A 21,877-nucleotide genomic window follows, 5' to 3' on the forward strand; every position below is an offset into this window, starting at 1 on the left:
CTGTTTAATTGTGAATCAATGACTCTCCATTTTGTTCCACTGCTACTGTGGCGTTGTAATAATTCATTCACGCAGCTCTTTCTTCCTCTGTGGTTTCAGATTCACATCTGGACTGAATTAATGTGACAACACTGAGATCAACATGTGATTATATTTCCTCTTGTTTCAATTCACTGATGCACTTTCCAATCTGTCAGAACTGTTTTTATTTGGAAACAACCCTTAGTTTTATTTTTAATTTTAGAGTAGTTTTTGATGATTATGTATTTTTGGCTTGTGTTTTTGTCCAAATAAAGAGATTCTCAAAATATCACAGAAGGTCCTGCTCACTGTCTTAATTTATATCTAATGTTAACGTCATTCCTCGGGGTTCATAAAGCTTAGGGCTGGTAAGATTTAAGACTTAATAAGACCCTTTAATGCCACCTGGAATGAAATTTAAGACAAATTATGCCCAAAACTGAAGGAGAAAATAAGACGTGAACAGACTTCAATTACAGGAAGTTAAGGACAATTTTGCCCGAATGATTTCTGTAACATAAAACGTGACTTTGAGGGTAATGTAACAGACACGAGGGTCGAACAGAACTGGGAAAAACTGTGTGACATTTCTATTATTATTATTTTTTCTAAATACATTAGCAGTTATTAAGAGATTTAAGCAACTCAAGAAAAATAAACAATACATAAAAATACTTAGACGTGCATCAGTATTTTAACGACTTTTTAAATGTTGATTCAAGACATTTTATTCCTGAATATTCTTACTTTTTATTTCTTTGGTAAGTGACTATGGTATACGCAAGATAATGCTCCATTATCACTTTTTAACAGCCTTCGTGGAGGCTCCGCTGCATGTCAGATGGTTCACGTCTCCCCATCGGCTGTTAATGGGCAGCTCGTCGGGTTTAATCCCTTGTGAAAAATTTGAAACTTGATTTTTCTTTTTGTCGCATTAAAATATTTTCTCTAAAGATAACGTAAGAGGGGCGTCGGTAGAGTAGTGGATAGTGCCGGCCTTGCTGCAGCAGTTGCGGGTTTGACTCCGGCTTGCAACCTTTTGCTGCATGTCACCTCCCCCGCTCTCTCTCTCTCTCTCTCACCCCATTTCACTCTGTCCTGTTCATTAAAAGCAAAAGCCCAAAAAAATAGATAAATAAAAACGTAAGAAATAACGTGTAAAACTCAAAGCTTTATTTATGTCCTTACCTTTACATCTTATCCACTACAATTACCTTTTGAGAGAAAAGGCCTGTTTTTATTTAACATGCAGTACTTTAGTACGTACCTGTTGTCGTACATACTCTTGCTGTCTACATGAGGAATTAGCAAAACTAAAATTAAAATTAAATACAAAGATTAAGTTCTGACACAAAAACTTTAGGAAACTAAAACACCTTCAGTATTTTGCAACCAGATATTGTTTTCTAAATTAACTAATAGATCATTTAGTCTATTAAATGTCAGAAAATTGTTTTAAAATACCCGTCAGTGTCCAAGGAGAGCTCTTCAAATGTCTTGTTTTTTTCCAGAGAGATTTAGTTTATAATTTCATAAAACAGAGAAAAGCAGAAAATCCTCACTGCGACGCTGGGACCAACAAATCAATCATTTCAGCTCCGTTTGCAACACAATCAAGATTCAGGGGTCTCACTGAAATGTTTTTATAGAAAAAAATTAATTTAAAACCTAACTTTACAGTTTAGTATTAATAGTACACATACAAATACACATTCCCACAGTCTGAAATTTCCAAGGTTAATTTAAATTCCTCCAAGAGAAAATTAGACGATTTCGACGGTCTAGGCCGCAGGAGGAGATTTAATTAGTCCAAACTGACAGAGACAAATCACTCAGAGTCAGTTTAAGCTTCCATGTCTCTTACAGAACATAATTATTAATAGACTCTAGAAAGTAGGTGAAAAATGCAAAGTTAAAGTGTCTGTTGAAGTTTTATTCCAGTTTAATTCCAGTTGAAGGGAAAGTTGATGGATTCAGTGTTTCTTCTGCTGCTGCTGCTGCTCGTCTGCAGACATCCAGTGCAATGATACAGTAGGTTGTACAGTATTTTGGGTAGATGATGTGGTTTGAGCTCATCGTTTCTGGAGCTCCTTATGTCTTTAATGCTAAAAAAGTTGTCAGTGTCTATCCGACAAACATCACTTGGTTAATTTCCTCATTTGGTTTGAGCAGACGCAAGTTCCCACATGAAGTTTAACCTTTCTAAAAGTGTCTTTAGACGACCACAGTTGCTCCATTCACCTCACAGGTCATTAGTGGATCAGCTATAAAGACTGACCTGAAACCACAAAAGTGGTTTCACCTATGCAACATCCACACGTCGCTCCAGAGGTGGACACCGACTAAAAACTTCAAAAATGTAAAATGCAGAAGCGGCACAAGTGTCCTCAGATGTTTAAACTGTCCAAAAATAAAAATGAATAAGCCTACGTTTAGTTTCCTGTGTTCAGTCGATCATCAGCTCTCCCATCCCTCAAGGACAGGTAGAAATGGCAGGTCAGTGCTGCCCAGGTAGGTCCTCCCTCGGTGCTGGAAGACGTCGCTGATGGCCCATGTTAGGCGCCCTTCAGGGTCATGCAGCGTTCCCACAATCTCGCCATCCAATCCTAGCTCCAGGATCAGAGCGTAGCGTGGCAGCAGGATGTTGTACCAGCTCAGAGGAATCACCTGAAGACATTAACATGTTCGGTGTCATATATCTATGGTTTGTCTTAATTAATCAAGCATATGAAACAAATTAAATATATGAGAGAGTTTTAAAATACATGAAACAAATTAAATATATTCCAGAGGAGATAAAGTATATGAAACGAACCAAATATATGAGAGGAGATAAAGTATATGAAACAAATGAAATATATGAGAGGAGAGAAAGTATATGAAACAAATGAAATATATTCAAGAGGAGAGAAAGTATATGAAACAAATGAAATATATTCGAGAGGAGAGAAAGTATATGAAACAAATATATGACAGAAGAGAAAGTATATGAAACAAATCAAATAGATATGAGAGAAGATTAAGTATATGAAACAAATGAAATATATTCGAGAGGAGAGAAAGTATATGAAACAAATCAAATACATGAGGATAGAAAGTCTATGAAACAAATATAATATATGACAGAAGAGAAAGTATATGAAACAAATCAAATAAATATGAGAGAAGATTAAGTATATGAAACAAATGAAATATATATGAGACAAGATACAGTATGTGAAGTCAACCAAAATATGCGAGACAAGATGAAGTATATAAAACAAATCTGCACATGTAAATAAATATTTTTTTCCTCTCAGAATGAGTTTCTCCTGATTGAACTGATTTTACTTCAGTAAACGATCCTGGGCACACACCACTGCAACTGAATAAGCACGTAAACACTGTTATGGTTCTTTTAATTTTACCCAAAATACATAATTTTAGTGGGATCCTTAAATCCACTCAGTAGTCTGGTGACACATGCACATCAAACACGTTTTAAATAAAAGGTTTGTTTTAGTTGAACTGAGCTGAAAAACAGTTTTTACATCAGTGTGACCTCAACTGACATTTCCCAAAGTTCACTGCAAGTTCACGTTTGTTTCCTTCCAAGTGTGTGTGTGTGTGTGTGTGTGTGTGTGTGTGTGTGTGTGTTACTAAAGAGTGGTCCTGCCCCCCGTCCTGCCAGATTTCACACTGTCTTGCCTCAGTGCAGCCTGGAACAAAGCCTGTTATTCTCTCCTGACTGACAGACAAGATAATTGTGAATCACACAGCGTTCCAAATGGATCATGGGAAAGTTGTCTTGGTTAAAACTGCTCTTCCAAAAACTGCACAGCCTCAAAGTGTTGTTAGAGTATCAGGATCTGTGGGGTTCGACCCGTCAATGTTTTGACTCTGAAAAGATTTTTTTAATGGGACTGCTTAACGTTACATGATTGAAAAGAGTTTAAAGTTTCTATCAAAACTGCCAAGAATAGTCTGGTTAATTAGGAGACAGGTCTCTCCTTCCACTGTGTAACACCAAAACTAAAATGTGGACTTGCATTGGCAGGCTTTGTTGGCGCCTGAAAAATTGTTTCTTGTGGTAATCAATAGAACTAATAATTACTAAGGGAAGTTTCAAGAGGAGAGACGATAAAACTTTACTGATCTTGAGGGAAATTGTTAAGCAGCACTTGGAATACAAAATGGGAAAGGGAGTAAATCAGAGAGTGCAGATATAAAGCTCCTCTTCTGTCAAATCTTCTTTGTGTTTTGGTCTGGGAGGCAGACACCGTCTCCTGCAAACCATCAGCACTACAGGAGGTCAGTCACAGTGAGCCAGTTCCAAGCACTGTCAGCAATCTTTGCATCTTGTTATTATCACATAACACTTGTTAAACCAGCTACCATCTCTCCAATGCTTGTTTTAATGTCTACAGTTTCAGATCAACACAGCCCTCCAACACTTCAAGCAGCAGCAGCCCCAGCAACCCCTCAACAGCAACTGTATACCCCATCAGGTAAAACACAGGCTGCTTTTGCTTTGCATTGTCCCCACCTGATGAAATGGGATGGGGACAATGATATAGTATGATGCGATTTCATGTTACATTCTTTATGAATATAGGTTGCTATAATTCACCTAGTTATGCTGTAAGTTATGTCGTCATAAGGTGTTTTAAAGTCTTGTTCCATTGCCCCTTTTTAACTTTCAGCATCTGCCCCTCCAAAGGTCTCTGCACGGCCCTGCCTCATACCATTTTTTCCCTTCAACATGAATCCTGTGACCTGTCACCTAAACAGGACTCAGTCTTTGGCATCTGAAGGCTGAAGTAAAGGGCTTGGAGATGCTTTTGCCCAGACTGATAAAGAACCTGCATATGGCATTAGTTTCTTTGGTGGTGCCATCAGGTGCTGTTTAAAGGTGCCGGCTATTTGGTCAGCCTCTGGTCCTCCAAGAACCATTGAAACCATCACAAGCTCTGCGCAGCCCCGGTATTGACAGAGGTCCTTAAAAATGGCCTTGTGCGTGCTTTTCAAAGTTTTGGGGGTGATTTCAAAATCAACTCCCTCGACTACAGCCCATATCTTTTTGAAAAGCTCGTCAATGATGGTACATGGGTCTCGGAAGCTACTGTTCACCTTAGCCTTCTTAAAGGTTCTCATGACCACTCTTTCTACAAGTATTAAGACAGATCGTTTCTTTTTCTCTGTCTCTAAGTCCTGCTCTAGTGTTACACATGGCACAGGTTCAGGACCTGTCTCAGTTGCTGCAGGTGGCGGTGAGGCTGGCTCCATGTTCTTCAAAGCCTGTATTATGTTGTCACAATGGATGTCAGCCTGAGTGACCGCCCACCACCTTAGCAGTACCTGAAAATGCTTCTCTTTCCTGTCTATAACATCATGGATGCTATCACGTGTTTGTGGTCCCGGGGTTTCACGACTAATCCCCTCTGTGATGTAAAGATAAAGGAGATCACTGAGTGCTTTCCTGAAAGCCGGGTCTTTACCGTCGGAAATATTCTGTAATCTTGTCAGTTCAGAAAGGTGCTTTCCAACTTGCTGCTTCTCACCACCCTGTGGCCAAAGCAGTCTGTCAACATTATCAGCAAAGGCCTGCAGTGATTCCCTGCTTACACCATCAGAGTCGGAGGAGAAACTTTTATGCAGTTGTCTTGCAGTGCGATGAATTGCCTGTTTCATGTACTGTTTGACCAGACATGTCCGTATTTTGCTCTTCAATTGAAAGCTCTCAGTGCACTCCTCTTCAGGTTCTGGGCTTTCATTTGCACAGACCGCAGAACCAGTCAACTCACTGATTTCATTTGCAATACTGTCAGAGCTGTGGCTAGAGTCACTGAGTAGCACATCAAGCTCAGAATCACAGGCGTCACCCAGAAAAACGTCGATGATGCTGCCCATCTCCTTTGAAAGTATGCTCTGGACTTCAGATATTTTACTTGCGGTACTGTCAGTGCTTCCCATGTTTACAGCCATTGAGAGGTCGCTGTCATCATCGTCGTCATGATCGGAGTACTCATCATCTGCGTCACCAACATCATCATCTTCATCATCATCATCATCTAGATCGATAATTATGGGATCTTCAGATGAAGGTGGCAGTTTGCACAAAAAAGATGTCATTTTGTGCATGACTGATTTTAACATGGAGCTGGTGTGCTTAATCATGTAATTTAGTGTGTCAGAGAGACACACTTCGACAAAAGATGAAAATGACGACGTGTGACAGCTGATGCCGAGAGCGGAGTTAACGCATCTAGCAAAATTCTGATTTCCTTTTTTAATGTATATAAAGAAAGACAGAACTTTTATATTTGGATGTACTTCATTTATGTTGTATTTACATTGCATTTTATTTATATTGTGTGCCCTCTTTTTTTCTCTTCCTTATTCTGCTGGTGTGACTTATTTTATTCAGGACAACTCCTATATGTGCCCAGATCTGATTTGTTTTGTTACTTGTTCTTCATTCATTTACTGTAATGTGTTGTCTTGTGTTGCATTATGTTGTTTATCTATTGTGGAAATTAATAAAAAACAACAACTTGAAAACATAACCTAAATATTGAACACCTCAGCTTTAGATAACTGTATTTTATTGTACTTTTGCCCATCCTCTACATTAACAGGGTTTCACATTTGGACAATTTTCAGAGCAGTATCAGTGCTATCTCGCCATGTGAACTCTTTCTCGGTCTTATGTGCTTTTATCTATAATATATTTAGTCAGTTTTAACTAATGTCCACCTTTAGCAGCTAATTACATGGTCTCAAGGTGTGTGTGCTCCTCTTTTCTTCAATACTAATCCCTTGATTCCTCCTGAGATCATATTGATTATTAAAGGCCATTATATATAAACTGTAAAAACACACTGACCTTTGCCAGGAAGCGTTTGACAGCTGGGTACGGGGCGATCAAGTCCAGGAATGGAGGCACGAACTTCCGAAACCGTGTCGTCGTTATGCCAACCAGGAATGTTCCATGGTCGCTAAGGCGGATGTTGTCGGGGTAACCGATCATGTTGTCCATGATGATCTCCTTGGTGCCAGCCTTCGGGCCCTTCAGCCAATATCTGAGAGTAGACCGAGAGACGACTGAGCAGCTGATGTTTATCTTTATAGTGTGTGTGTGAAAAGTTTACCACATGAGTGATGCAAACAGGGAGTGTCCCCACAAGTCGCCAAAAAACTGGTTTGGAATTAAATTTGTTTCAGTTCTTTATCAGTCAATCTTAAGCAAGATATATACTTCTGCTTCAAATCGACTCTGCGTCGATGCAAATTTCTGGAAGCTGAAACCATTTCCCTCAGTGGAAACAAAACTTTTATTTACTTTAATTTCACAGATAAGAAACAATAAATTGTGAAGACAAAAAAAGCCTCCACAAAAAAAGCATTTTAAAGTCTTGTGTGTGATTTATCCTGGCTTCATATGAGCAGAGGAAATCTCCGCTCGTCGCTAGGCTAATTTATACAATGTTAAATGCCATAGGCTTGTGCTAATAACGTTAGCATGTTGTATTTGTGGGGAAAATGTGTCCAGATAAAGACAAGAGTTTGTCTGTGAATGCTGCGAGTTATAGTGAAGCTGATTTGTGTACTTGTGTTTGAAATTATCTCTATTAAGCCATGTTTCATGTGTGTTTAATGTGTGTTTAATGAGTGTTTAAAGTGTGTTTTTAATCAACTGATCTTTATAACATTTCACAGAAACCCTTCCGCCAACCAGTGTTTTGGAGATGTAACTGCAGAGGCATGTCTAATCACCTGACAGGGTGGTCCTCAGAAGTGACCAAAAAACTGGTAGACCCCACAAATGATAAAAACAAGACTGTGTGTACCTTATTATGCGTGCGATGCTAGTCTCAGCCAGCAACAGGAAGTGTTCGTCAGGCGACAGCACGATGCCGTTGGGCATGTACAGAGAGTCCAGCAGGACCTTCACACTTCCCTTCTCTGGATCGAAGGAGAGAAGACGACCGAGGGTGTTCAGCTCGATCACCTGAAACAACAATCAGTTCAGGTTTACTTCTGATTAGCTTTCTTGTTTAATTTAGCTTAGCATAGCTTTGCTTAGTTTTCAGCTCAGTGTATATGTTTAGTTTATCTTAGCTTCATTTAGTTTAGTTTGGATTTTCTTTTTAGTTTAATTTATCTTAACATAGTTCAACTTTTAGCTGAGTTTACATTTTTAGTCTGGCCTTTGTTAGTTTAACTTTTTAATTTGTCAGAGTTTAGTTTAACTTCTAGTTTGGTCAAGTTCAGTGTGTAATTTTTAGTTTGTTTGTTTTAGCTTTGTTTAATTTAGATTTGTTGAGTTTATCTTTTTAGTTTGATTTAGCTCAGCAGCTTAAACACATCACATCACAACTTAAATTCAACCAAATATCAATGTCTAACGACATTAGTGGCCAGCTGGCTTAGCTTCTGTTTCTGTTTTTAATTTATCTTGACTTTGTTTAGTTTAGCTTAGCATACTTTTGTTTATCTTTAAGTTTAATTAATATTTTTATTTTAGTTTATCATAGCTGTGTTTAGTTTAGCTTAGTTTGGTTATCTTTTTAGTTCAAAGTTAAGTCTGACTTCTGGTTTGGTTTAGCTTTTAGCTTAATTTGTCTTTTTCATTTAGTTTATTTGAATTTGGATAAATGTAGGTGACAAAATGTGACTAATTTTAATTTCTTACAATAGTTTAGTTTAGTTTAGTTTAGTTTAGGGCACTTAAAGTGCAGTGGAGTGAGCAAAATCACTACCTGATTTAGGTACTACCTAACTACCTGGGTCAGCATAAATGGCACGGCTCTACGATGGTTCAGATCATGCCTAACAGACAGTAGTTTTTGTGTGGGCATTGCAGATGCCAGGTCTGGTGCAACAGATGTCCACTGTGGGGTGCCTCAGGGGTCAGTGCTAGGTCCGATTCTCTTTTCAGTTTACATGCTCCCTCTTGGCCATCTTATATGCAGATAATACTCCGATCTATTTGAGCTGTGATCCAACATACAACTATCAAAACATGACTAGCCTGCTACACTGCCTTAAGGACATTCACAAGTGGATGTCACAAAACTTCCTGCAGCTTACTGCTGACAAGACAGAGATATTAATCACAGGACAAGCTAGTGCAAACGTTCAAATATCACAGTCTCGGTTCTCTGTCCCACTTGATAACTTCACACTGCAGAAACCTTGGTGTCATTTTTGATCAGTTCAGACAAACATGTAAATTTAGTAGTTCAATTCAGCTCCCACCATCTCAGAAATATCTCCAGAATCAGATCCTTCCTTTACAACAAACATCTGGAAACTGTTATTCACGCAATCACAATCAGTCGATTAGATTATTGCAAGTCCTTGCTCCCTCTGCTGCCAGAGTCTTGACTCGGAATAGAAAACATGACCACATCACACCAATCCTAGCTTCCCTCCCTGTTGCTTTTGGAATTGATTTTAAAATTTTATTGACTACTTGTTGACTACATGCTCCTCCTCGCACCCTGATGATCCTCAGATTAACCTTATCTTGTTGTTCTGAGATCTAGATTAATTCACAAAAGTGACAGTGCCTTTGCAGTCAGAGCTCCTCGGCTTTGGAGTGACCTGCCTGAGGAGATCAGGGCTGCAAACTCAGTCTCATCTTTTCAATCACTTCTGAAAACCTACTTGTTTAAAACTGCCTTTCAACAATTTCTTTTGTGTATTCTAATTTTATTGCTTTTTCTTTTATTTGGATTTGTAAGGCACTTTGTGACTGTGTTTTGAAAGGTGCTGTATAAATAAAGATTATTATCATTATTATTATTTACCCGTGTTGTTGCTGAAGTGCATGTACACACTGCCTTTCCTTGAGCCTCATCAGGAGCACTCAGCACTTCCCTGAACTGAATGGACTCTTAGTGTTCTCTGTTTTGTGGCCAGCCCATGAATGACCCATTAAAAAGCACAAGCGAATGTCCTCGTGTTATTTGGAGGGCTGCAGTTGCTGAGCAACGCTTCGAAAACAAAATTGTAAGACCCTGCTTGCATCAGATTTCTTTTGCTGGTTATCTATTAGCTCGAAGACACACCCTGCTGCCTACATCACTTCTTCAACCTCTTCTCATCCCTTCTAGACGAGTCATGGTGCTTTTAGATTTAAAATCTAAAATCTAAACAGGAGGTGTTTGGAAGATCTCTTCAAGGCTAACTGACTCTAAACTGATCCATCTTTCCCCCTCATCTCACCTCCAGTTTGACGTGTCTGCGTCCCCAGCGACTGGAGGAGTCAGTGAAATAAATGATCCCAGTTTGGGAGGAAATCTCCAGCCCGTTCAGGAAGGCAAAGTGAACGCCATCAGCACCTGAGGAACAAATGAAAGAGGGGTCATAGACACAGAATTTCATCATCAAGAGGGCTTTATTTATCATGCATGCCAGCACATACACGACACCTTGTGAATTAGCCAGCAGCAGAGTCTTCTCTCCAGTTTTGGGGTTGACGCTGTGCAGCCCAAAGTACGAGTCAGCGACTATCAGCTGACCGTGACGATCCAGACGGACCCCGTGAGGACGGCCGCACACAGGCTCGTAGTCTGTACTGCTGCCTGTGCACACACAACACACACGAGTGTTTTTTTTAATAGGTTAAATAAATGACTGAGGAAGAGAGGAAGGACACAGTCGTCCCTGGAAAACAAAGAAAACAAGAAACAGAAATAAAACACAAACCACATTCAGGTAAATTCTGTCCCATCTGTGTGACGAGGGTGAGACTGTCATCAGGGCCGATCCTCCACAGCTTCCCGTCCACTGTGCCTGTGTACACGTTACCTGAGACAACAACACAAACTGATGAATCAGAGTGAAAAGAGCCCCACTCCGTGAAAAATAAGATGAATCGAGACAGCGCAACGCGTCATAATCTGAAAGCCATGCCCCCAAAGAGGAAACAAGGACTGCTTTCCCTTCACACTTTCCACCTCCGTTTCCAGCCTGTTGAGTTTTCCCTAAGTCCAAATACTGAAAAGTTGCTGTGTGGTTAGCTGCACGGCCAATAAAAACCCAGAGCTTAGCTTTTATCAGCTGCCGAGCAGAAAAACGGAACCTTGTAGAAGACAAAAGTGGATACAAGCAATAAAATGTGAGGCTTCAACAGGGGAGAAATTGTGGGATCCTGACACTCAGTATGCCCATGTGTGCAGCAAACACTTTGTCAAACCCTCCAAATGTATTTTTTAGAGAACAGTTAACTGTATTTATGTATGTTAAGCTAAAGCATTGACAGTATGAATGCAACTTGTCTTGTAACTGTGCCCAGCGCTCCGCGAATCAAGCAGTCCATTCCAGCGGTCTGCTCTAGCACTTCTATCAGTCTACCAGCATGTAGAGGCATGTCTCAAAACAACAACGTGTGGCGGTAATAGGAGCAGACTGACGGCTGAGCATGTCGAAATGCTCATCTACTTAAAAAAGAATCTCCACATCATGTTTTTTCCAAGACGAGCAAGGTAAGGAGAAGGGACACTGAGGTAGAGCGGCAATATTAAGCTTATCAATATACCGTTGCCTAGCATAGCATGCTACAATAATCCCGTGCCAGCTTATTATTAGCTAATTATTAGCTAGCTATAGCTAATAATTTTAGCTAGCTAGCTAGCAATTCAGTTGTGGAGACTTGAAGGCGCGGCTGCAGAGGCAGAATGACAGCGAATGAGCGAGGAAGCGGAGGGGAAAACGGGCCTCGTTTTTCAGATTATGACGCGTTGCGCTCTGTCTCTATAGAAATTTTGTAAAAGAAAACTACAAAGCAATACTGAAAAGCAAATGTGTCTTAAAAGCAGCCATTCAAGCAGATAAATTCTACATGTCACATGAGATATAAAGTACAGGGGGCCACAAGGGTCAAAATACTTCCTAAAGTACACAAGCAAAGGTCGTGTTTTATCTTGTGGCAAAGGCCAGAGGTCAAAACCCACCCAGGTGATGATAATCTCTGAGAGTTAAAAACTAGTTTGCCTACAAAGATTAAATCCAGCATGCTCACCCTCCTCATCAGCAGTGAAGGATTCTGGTCCGTGTAGTTTCCCAGTAAACAGCCTGCGGCCCTTCTGCAGCCGGGTGTTGACGGCAAGCGGCCCCTCAAGAGCCGGGGGAGGCCCCTTCAGTCTGGAGGACAGATGTGGATTAAATAGTTACAGACAACTGCAGTAAAATGACACAGTGTTATGTTTTGTTTTGTTTTTTACCCCTGTGCTTATATAAAATTAAATATTGAATTTATATTTCAGTAAATGTTTGACTCCATCTACGTCTCAACCCTCACCTATGGTCATGAGCTCTGGGTAGTGACCAAAAGAATGAGGTCGCAGATACAAGCGGCTGAAATGAGTTTCCTTTGTGAGGTGTCTGGGCTCAGCCTTAGAGATAGGGTGAGGAGCTCGGACATTTGGAGGGAGCTCGGAGTAGAGCCACTTATGTTCAACCAATCACCTTTGGTTAACTTTATGTTAGCTTCTTTTACAATTGTTTTAAGGCTTTTTAAGATTGATTATCATCTCTAGAGCAGTTAAAGGTCTAGTGTGACAGATTTAGTGGCATCTAGTGGTGAAGTTGAGGACTGCAACCGAGTGAAACTTCTCCACGTAAGAAAACTACAGTGGCCAAAGCACAGAGACGGAAACATGAATGGCCCCATCTAGAGTCGATGTTTGGTTTGTCCGTTCTGGGCTACTGTAGAACAACATGGCGGACTCTGTGGAAGAGGACCTGCTCTCTATGTCGATATAAACAGCTCATTATGAGGGAACAAAAACACAATGATTCTGTTTTTCAGGTGATTATACGCTACACACTGATGTTTTTATGTGTGTCTATGTTTGCCCGCGTGTATGTACTTACACATGTGGTTTGGGGTCAATGGGAGAAGGCAGCAGGTAAACTCCGACAGCTACAGCGAGCAGAGCCGCCAACAACGATCTCTTACCGAACCTGATAGACAGCACACATAAACAGTCCATTTATTACATCTGCCAAGGAGGTTATGTTTTCGCCGGTGTTGGTCTGTTTGTTTGTCTGTTTGTTTGTTTGTCTGCAAAATAACTCAAAAAGTTATGAATGGATTTTGATGAGTGCTGCTGAGGCTGTCAGACCATAGACTTTATTTTTTTGTCCACTTTGCTTCAACCGATCACCACCAACATTTTATAATCTATTGTCCTTGTCCCATTATCCACCTTTCAAAATTTCATCAAAATCCGTTCATAACTTTTTGAGTTATTTTGCAGACAAACAAACAAACAAACAGACCAACGCCGGCGAAAACATAACCTCTTTGGCAGAGGTAACAAAGAGAAGAGCCAAGAACAAAGTCAGTGCAAACAGAACAAAAAACTAAAACATAATTCTGATTGTTCATTAACTACTTACATAAATAGCTTGCTTGACCTCTGTACTCACACATTCCCAAATATCACAAACTATAAATGTGCAATCTAATTATATAAATGTATGTATGGTGTGTTCTGTACAGCCTAATTTTTTGCATCATTTTGATGGAGGCTCCAAATAAGCCCAATGGATTTCCTGTCCCTCTCCGCACAGCTCGTCTTTGTCATTCTTGTGTAAAAATAGAAATAAAAATAAAAAGGTTATAAAGAACTTGGTTTCAAAATCCGAGGGCTATTACACACATATCCAGATAACTGTGGGTACTGAAAGTGTTTCAATCGTCCCTGGTCTCCCCTACTGTCTCACCTGCATCAGGCGGGAGCAGATCTGGGTGATCTGTCTCCGAGGAGCGTTGGCATGCAGATGCATCTGCCACGGCGTGAAAAATTGATCGATTTATCGATTTGGCAAAATCTGTGCAGTCATTATGACCGTCTGTGGCCGAAATAGGTAGAAATGATCACATTCTCAATGCCTTTTGTCCAGTTTGCTTAAATGACGTTTTAAATGAAAATACAGACATTTTCTCATACCTGTAGTGCTACTCATCAGTCGAGGTTGTTTTGGTGTGAATTGCAAATTATTGGAGCTATCAGCTGTAGAGATGTCCACCTTCTCTCCAGTACAATGGAGCTAGATGGCACTCAGCTTGTGGTGCTCAAAGTGCCAAAAATAAAAATAAAAAAATAAAAAAAAATTGAAAAACCCAACAGCAATTTCTGTCCTTCAGAAATCATGACCTGTTTACTCAAGATAATCCACAGACCTTGTTGTGAGCAGTTTCATGTAGGAACTACTTTCTTTGCTAGCTCACGTAGCCCTACTGAGCTAGCTAACATTACGCACAACGTGATTTTGCTAAGTAGAACATGCTCCTGGATCAACATCCCCACTGTTGCCAACTCTTCAATAAGAAAAGGAGCTACTGGCTGTCCTAAAAGTCGCTAGTAGTCGCTAAATGATGTCATCGCCTAATTTGCATAATTGGCCATGTGCATGTACTTGTAATGGACGCTGTAGGAGAGAGTAATACCGTTGTGGGAGAGACACAAAGTGAGTGAAAAACACCCTGAGTATGTTTACAACTACAAATGAACTTTCTTTCATCTGCTCTGACTGCAGCTGGGAGGGACTGCTGCGTGAGGCCTGTGAGTGCTTTGGAACAGGGAAGGGGCCCACGGCAGCACCCACTGCTCGTTGAGTACACACACACACACACACACACACACACACACACACACACACACACACACACAGGTGAGCACACTAGGCGTTGTCACCTAAATGACAAATTCCAGCACTTGCTGCTCCTGCCCCCTCGGCCCATATCAGGATCCACTACTGTCGGGATGTATCAGATCAGTCCGATCAGCCGTCCAATCAATAACCGATATCCAATCAGGGGGTGTGTCGGTCGGTAAAAGACTTCCACTAAAGGCTGCACTTGTGTATCCTCACTTCCCTCTCCTCTGAAAGCCTCCTCTCTCCTCAACTCCTCCGAGTGCATTTAACCAACTGAGATGTCCTACAAGATGGCACGTCTCGATCCATTTCCAGGTCAAGTGACAGAGGATAGAGGAGTCGAGGAGGGATACTGGAATGAGGTCTAGAGTCACTCACTCTACCTACATACTTTGTAAATACATGTACTGCTGTATTTCAATAAACCAAGCCAGAAAATAGCACTATCAGTTTTATTTTATGCCGCTCGCGATGTGGCCTAGGCTGCCGTTGTGCCAAGCTAGCGTGTTAGCTATCTAACTTGTATGCTGCTGGTGGGCTGTTGTTGTCATCCAAATGCCAAAACCACTTGTACAGTTAATTATTACAGTGAGCATTTTTTGAACATGTTTCACTGTCAGAACAGAAGACAAAAACAGGCTCCTCATTTTTAGTCAGCTGTTGCAGCAGAGTGACAGTCTCTGGGATATTTGATCAGCAGGAGCCAACTGGTGTGAATTTCCACCTGTTTTCCACCTGTTTTTAATGTCACACAGTGTGCTGCCGGTGCTTAGCAACGGTTGCTAAGCTGCAGTCATTTGGTTAGGGGGAGGAGTTAAGCAGGCAGGTAACTGCTTGGTGATGACATCACCTTCTAGAATGTCTTTCTGAAATATGCCTTTGTGACATCACGTTACAATTTCTGACACTTAGTAAGTACAAGCCCAGGTCTCAGCTCTGTAAGACGCGCATCGCATTGCTGTTACGTGTTGAGGACACATTACTAGACCGCACAATCCTACTCATCGTCGTTTTAGATAAAATGGCAGCATCACAGAGAGCAGAGGCGTCCCAGTTTGGAATGGACCAACTTCGTCCTTTAGTGGACAGATTTTTCCAGCGGCTGTCAGGAGCACAGCTTCAAATGATTAAGGATCAAATACCAGATAATGCCACAATAGCTATGTTGGCAGAGCTGCTGATAGATATATTGGTATATCTGACAGACTCCTTTGTTGCCAATGTGACAGCTTATAGACCGATACCTAAGGAGCATATTGTGTCCACAATGGGCAACGCAGTCCCAGAGGCTTTTGCTCAAGTTCTGGGCGTAGACATAACAGACCCTGACGTCAGCTCACAGAGCTTGACTAAAATCATGTCTGAGGAGGTGTCTAAAAGCGTCAACTCCGCCATCACGGCGAGCCGAGATGCAGAGAGTCAGTGTATGTCTCGCATGACTCCCTCTTGCAGACTTAATGACATGGTTAAGCACGCTCGATCCATGATACAGTCATTCCTCTGCCAAATGAAATCATTTTTTTGCCTGTCTCAAAAATCTTCACCTGGAGATCTAGAGATTGTGGACAAAGAGGATGATGGTGATCATGATGAGAGCCTGACTGACACAAGGAAATCAGAGGACAGTGCATTATCTGTACAGGTAAGAAGCCAGACTGACTCAAGGAAATCAGAGGACAGTGCATTATCTGTACAGGTAAGAAGCCAGACTGATTCAAGGAAATCAGAGGACAGTGCATTATCTGTACAGGTAAGAAGCCTGACTGACTCAAGGAAATCAGAGGACAGTGCATTATCTGTACAGGTAAGAAGCCAGACTGACACAAGAAAATCAGAGGACAGTGCATTATCTGTACAGGTAAGAAGCCAGACTGATTCAAGGAAATCAGAGGACAGTGCATTATCTGTACAGGTAAGAAGCCTGACTGACACAAGGAAATCAGAGGACAGTGCATTATCTGTACAGGTAAGAAGCCTGACTGACTCAAGGAAATCAGAGGACAGTGCATTATCTGTACAGGTAAGAAGCCTGACTGACTCAAGGAAATCAGAGGACAGCTCAGACAGTAGAAAATCTCAAGTCCAGAAAATAGTGTCTCAGGAGCTGGGAGATGTCTTAGATACTTTACTGGATGATGCCTCTGACGCTGAGCGTGATGTGTTGCTACGTGACACCTTACAGGAGAGTGATAGTGTCGTGAGTGACATCAGCGAGTCTGCTGGTGCAGCAGTTGGGGCAGATAAAAGCCTAAGACCCAAAATAACTCTTCTGTTGGCTAAACAGTATGCCAAACAGTTAATACATCGGGCCGCAAGAAATCTTAAGAAAATATTCTTGCCCAACAGGAAAGTGATCAGCAAAGAATCACTGCAATCCTTTGCTGACACTGTGTCTGAACTGCTCCGACCAGAGGGTGGTGAGAAACAGCCAGCTGGAGATGAAGCCTTGCAGTTAGAAAAACTGCGACATATTGCAGAAGGTAGAGACCTAGTCTTTACAGAGGCACTGAGGAGTCTCCTTTCTGATTACACCATCGAGGGGATGACTCCACAGAGTGCGCTTAGACCATTTAGAAATACAATGGGCAACATCAGGTGGTCTACTTCCAGGGCAGTGTGGCGTTTTCAGGTACTGCTGAAGTGGTGGATGACGTATCAGACTGGCATCCATTGTGACAATGTCATGAAGGCTTTAAATGCCACTGGGACAGGTGCTGAATCGGTGCTCCGTTTAACACCAGACCAGGATTCAGAGACAGAGAAAAACAAACTCACTGTCCGAGTACTTGCTGAAAAGTTTGTCACAAGAGTCTTTAAAAAAGCTAAGGTCGACATCAGATGTGAAGACCTCTGTGTCTACACTGACCGCCTTGTCAGTAAAATGTGGGCTGAGGTTGAGGGAGCAGATATTTATATCTCCCCAGAAACTTTTAAAGGCCTCGACAAGGCAGTTTTTAAGGACTTGTGTAAATCCTGGGGCTGTGCTGAGCTTGTTCTGCTGAGAATGAACCAAGGAGAACAAGAAATCAATTGCATAGCCGGCACCTTTGCACACCATCTGATGACGCCACCGAAGCAACGAAGTGCCATCTGCAGGTTCTTTTCCAGTCTGGGCCAAGCTATCTCTAAGCCCTTCACTTCAACCAGGGTCACTTCCATTTAGTTGACATCTGACAGGATTCATGTTGGAGGAAAAAACTGGCGTGAGGCCTTTTTCCTCCAACATGAATGCAATAGAGAGCTCATGTCCTGCCTCCCATCCAGGTTACCCCCAGGTTACCTTTTGGACACATGTGAGACAGGACTTGAGCTCTCAGGACCACCTTGGTAGTCAGCAGCACAATCTCACAGGTGAGGGTTTGATTCCCTGTCCTGAGTCTTTGTGAGTTTGTGTGTTGTCTACCTAGGTAGTACGGGTTTTCTCCGGGTGCTCCGGTTCGCCCGTTTTCTTCAAGCCATGCAGCAAAAGCTAATTGGTTTCATGTTTTTACAATTCGATCATAACAATTACATCAATTAAAAAAAAACTAAATTGATCTTATGTCTCTTGTCATTATCTGTCATAGCTGTAAATATTCAAGTCAGGCTGAACTTCTGTTGATTCAGTTTCACTCAGGTTAAAGGTTTTGTGTAGAAAATACAGAGAAAAGACTGATCTTTTGTTTATTTTTAATGTGAAAGGCAGTTTTTTAGCATGAAAGTTTGCTTTTGATACTTGAACTATGTTTTTCTGAGATCACCCTTTGTAGCAAGGTTCTGTTTCAAAAGAAAAACAATAGACTACAAGAATTCAAAATATTAGATCAATTCATTTCTCTTAGAGTGTGTCAGTGATCAGTTTGGCTGACTGCTGAGCAGATGTTGTCAAGTTTTTCATGACTGAGTAAGTCATCCTGTTCACACGATCTTTTTCTGGACCAAAAGGAACTTTCTGGCACCAACAGCACGCGACAGTCACCGCCGGTCTGAACCTGAAGGTTTCGTGAAATTAACAAAACAGGAAAGTAGACGGTCTGGCCTTCAAATTAAAAGTATAGAAATTGTCGTTTAAAACATGACTGTTTTGATCCATCAGCAGTCTACAAAAGAAAACAGACTTGAACATTTAAAAAAACAACAACGTTATACTCCCACAAGATCAGGCCCCCACCACCAGACCAGAGGCCATAATAAAAGCAATGGCATCACATATTAATAAAATTCAGCTATACATGTCTGCACACATGTGAATGTGCGCATCTGAAACATATCTAACCCACAACAGACTGTGAAATATTTCCCATGTAGCTCCTTTTTCTGATGCCGCATACGAGGAAATGTTAGAAGACAGAGCTCAATAATCGTCCACCTTGATGCAGGCAAGGAAAAACATAAATAACCAAATTGAAATAGTCAGATGCATGTGTCACCTGGTAGGTTAGTTTAGGTGAACAGGGGAGCTCATGCACTTTCTTGACCTGGGAAAATAGTGTGCCAAATAATTATAATGAACACTAATATAACAACTGATTACATTTGAACAGATTGCGAAGCCCCTTAGGAGCACTTTTCACCTCATGCTGTTGTCTTTGCAGTTCACTGACTGCAGTTAATAAGTCAACAGTGTTGTGTCACACACGGTGGAGTGAACCTTGACATGCACAACATGTTTCACGCAGGATCTGTAACATGTAACACATGTTGGTTACACAAAAGGCGAACCCATCAGTCCAAGAGTCTGTTGTGTGACTGACATTGATCTGAAACTACAGATCAATGTTCCAATAAATAAATAAGACTGCAGAGCGCAATCACTGCATGTGTTTTTCATTCCTTTTCTCTGTTCCCTCCTATCAGACGTTAAAAGAATAATGAGGCCAGGAAATAGGAGAAATCCCACAAAGCACTGGGTGAGGAACATCTGCAACAGTTTGCATACTAGTTTACATCTCCATTGTTTTCCCTACTTGTTGCCAAGCACTCAGCAAAAGTGCTGTGACCAACTGTGCTGGTTGCATAATTCACCCTGACACATCTGGTGTCATCGGAAACTATGGGATGTTGACTGGAAGTCAAAGTTGATGTGCTGGCTGCTGGTGGAGAAGAAGGGAGGACAGAAGACAGTATAATAAATATGAAATGTCAGATGATTTTTTTTTTTAAAATTGTTGTTGCTTTATCAGCCGAATTACAGGCAACCACTGTGTTGTTAAGAGGAGTTGACGAAACTCTACATTAGATCAACACTTTCCCATGTGGATCCATCATTAAGGAAAAATGAGCGTTTTTAAGATGAGATCTGGCACATTGCATTGAGCAAAGTTTATTTTCTTGGGAACTGTCAATATATTATACATTAGATTTTTTTCTTTTCTTAATTGACATTTCTTTGGGTGGTTTAAGTCACTTACCAGGACGCATGAATCAGTTTTGGTCAAATTAAACTCAATCCCCTCCCGCTCACAGCTGACTTGCACTGACACCTGAACCAGCTGTAAACGTTGAATTTGTTAAAACAAAAGCCGCTTGATGCATTTGATTCAAGCCGAAAAGAAGTTTGGCCCCTAACGGCCCAGAACAACATCTCTAATTAAGTTTTAGCACGACGCCGCTGCGGTAAAACAACAATTAGCAGATTTTTGATCGCAGTTTGGCGACGCCGGAAAAAACTTCATACTGCTGTCGTTCACAGAACCAACCGGAGTCTAACATTTGTTGTTTGTGAGTTTAAAGTTATTAAAGTGTCAAACTTACATAGTTGAGCTTTGAGTCAGCGTCTCTTCGTCCTGACCTGCTGGATCAAACAGGTCTGACTGAATGAGACACACAACACAGTGTGTGCAAGAGCATCCGGTGACCTTCAAAATAAAAGCGGTGAGGCACATGCTTCCGGTCCTTCTGCGCGTCTTTAAGATACATACATACATACATACATACATACACACACACACATTACATATATATATTTCTGCTACTCTCCAGTGTTTTTAGTTTTTGAGTCATTTTATTCTATTTTATTTTTTTATTCCTAGTATTTTCTAGTCTTTATTAATTGTACTTTTTTTAAAATTAATTTTTAATTTTTATTTTGAATCTTATAATTACTTGATGCTTTTGCAATATAGTCTTTGTTACATTTGTCCCTGCTACTTTTTAGTCTTTATTAATTGTACTTTTTTTTTTACTGTACTTTATTTATTTATTTTTGTTTTATTTTATTTATTTTATTTTTTAATCCTGCTATTTTCTAGTCTTTATTAATTGCACTCCTTTACATTTTTAATGTGTTTCTTTATTTTTAATTGTATTTTTTAATCCTGCGATTTTCAAGTGTTTATTAATTCTACTTTTTTTTTTTTTTTTTTTTTTAAATTTTTATTATTTATTTTATTTTATTTATTCCTGCTTTTTTCTAGTCTTTATTAATTGTACCTTTTTAAAAAAAAAAAAAAAAAAAATTCAATCCTATTACTACATGTTGCTTTGGCAGTATAGTGTTTGTCATGCCGATAAAGATACTGAATTGAAAAAAAATTAATAGTATACTTTTTTTAAAATCCCTGCAACTTCCGGGTCTTTATCAATTGCACATTCTTAAATTTATTTATTTATATACTTTATCTTATTTATTTAATTTTTAATTCCTGCTATTTTCTAGTCTCTATTAATTGTACTTTTCAAAAATCTTTATTTATTTTCATTTATTTATTTATTTTTAATCACTGCTACTTTCTAGTCTTTATCAATTGTACTTTTTAAATTTTTATTATTAATTGATGCTTTGGCAATATAGTTTTTGTTACACTCACTCCAATAAAGATACTGAATTGAAAAAAAAAAAAAAAAAAAAGAATAAATCATGTAATTATTTTTTCAGTGTTAGGGCTATAAAACACTGCAGGAAACCCTGGTGTGAAACTTTTATTATTAGTAGTATTTTTTGTTTATTTCTATCCCTGATACTTTCTAGTCTTTATTATTGTATTTTAAAAAATGTTAGTTATTTATTCATTTATTCATTTATTTATTTTTTATCCCTGCTATTTTCTAGTCTTTATAAATTGTAAAATATTTATTTCTAATCTTATTATCACTTGCTATAAAACACTGCAGGAAACCCTGTTGTAAAATATTTTTTTAACCCCCTCCCCACTGTTTGACAGGACAACAATACTTTGTGATAATACAGAACTCTTTGGGTATTGTGCTTTACTGGTGCATA

The 21,877-nt window shown here is 40.1% G+C and overlaps 2 protein-coding genes across 9 annotated transcripts; one reads left to right on the top strand and one right to left on the bottom strand.

The window, feature by feature from the left end:
- Nucleotides 1-1,172: 1,172 nt before the first annotated feature.
- zgc:194209 (uncharacterized protein LOC570908 homolog) lies at nt 1,173-20,499 on the bottom strand. Its single transcript, XM_049567288.1, has 9 exons — nt 20,410-20,499; nt 12,886-12,975; nt 12,032-12,153; nt 10,717-10,818; nt 10,440-10,592; nt 10,234-10,349; nt 7,851-8,011; nt 6,887-7,082; nt 1,173-2,688 (listed from the first exon to the last, which is right to left on the bottom strand). Coding segments are annotated over exons 1-9 (1,152 nt in total). The 5' UTR covers nt 20,412-20,499; the 3' UTR covers nt 1,173-2,478.
- On the top strand, nt 13,769-20,396 carry LOC125883096 (uncharacterized). 8 transcript variants are annotated; one of them, XM_049567246.1, is made up of 3 exons: nt 13,769-16,426; nt 16,481-16,534; nt 16,643-20,396. In XM_049567246.1, exons 1-3 carry the CDS (start codon nt 15,698-15,700, stop codon nt 17,837-17,839), a joined length of 1,980 nt encoding a protein of 659 aa, XP_049423203.1. In that variant the 5' UTR covers nt 13,769-15,697; the 3' UTR covers nt 17,840-20,396. The 8 variants fall into 8 exon arrangements, with proteins under 8 accessions (XP_049423203.1, XP_049423198.1, XP_049423202.1 ...); XM_049567241.1 differs by having other exon boundaries at nt 13,769-16,588; XM_049567245.1 differs by lacking the exon at nt 16,481-16,534 and having other exon boundaries at nt 13,769-16,480.
- Nucleotides 20,500-21,877: the final 1,378 nt, after the last annotated feature.

This window comes from Epinephelus fuscoguttatus, linkage group LG22, assembly GCF_011397635.1.
Source record: "Epinephelus fuscoguttatus linkage group LG22, E.fuscoguttatus.final_Chr_v1".
Classification (NCBI taxonomy): Eukaryota; Metazoa; Chordata; class Actinopteri; order Perciformes; family Serranidae; genus Epinephelus; species Epinephelus fuscoguttatus.

Coding starts and splice junctions, on each gene's coding strand:
- zgc:194209 (XM_049567288.1), bottom strand. Junction 10,593..10,716: donor ACAGAATTTACCTGAATGTG/GTTTGTGTTTTA, acceptor GTGTGTGCACAG/GCAGCAGTACAGACTACGAG. Junction 8,012..10,233: donor GCAGACACGTCAAACTGGAG/GTGAGATGAGGG, acceptor TTGTTGTTTCAG/GTGATCGAGCTGAACACCCT.
- LOC125883096 (XM_049567241.1), top strand. CDS start 15,698: ATGGCAGCATCACAGAGAGCAGAGGCGTCCCAGTTTGGAATGGACCAA. Junction 16,589..16,642: donor ACAGTGCATTATCTGTACAG/GTAAGAAGCCTG, acceptor TTATCTGTACAG/GTAAGAAGCCTGACTGACTC.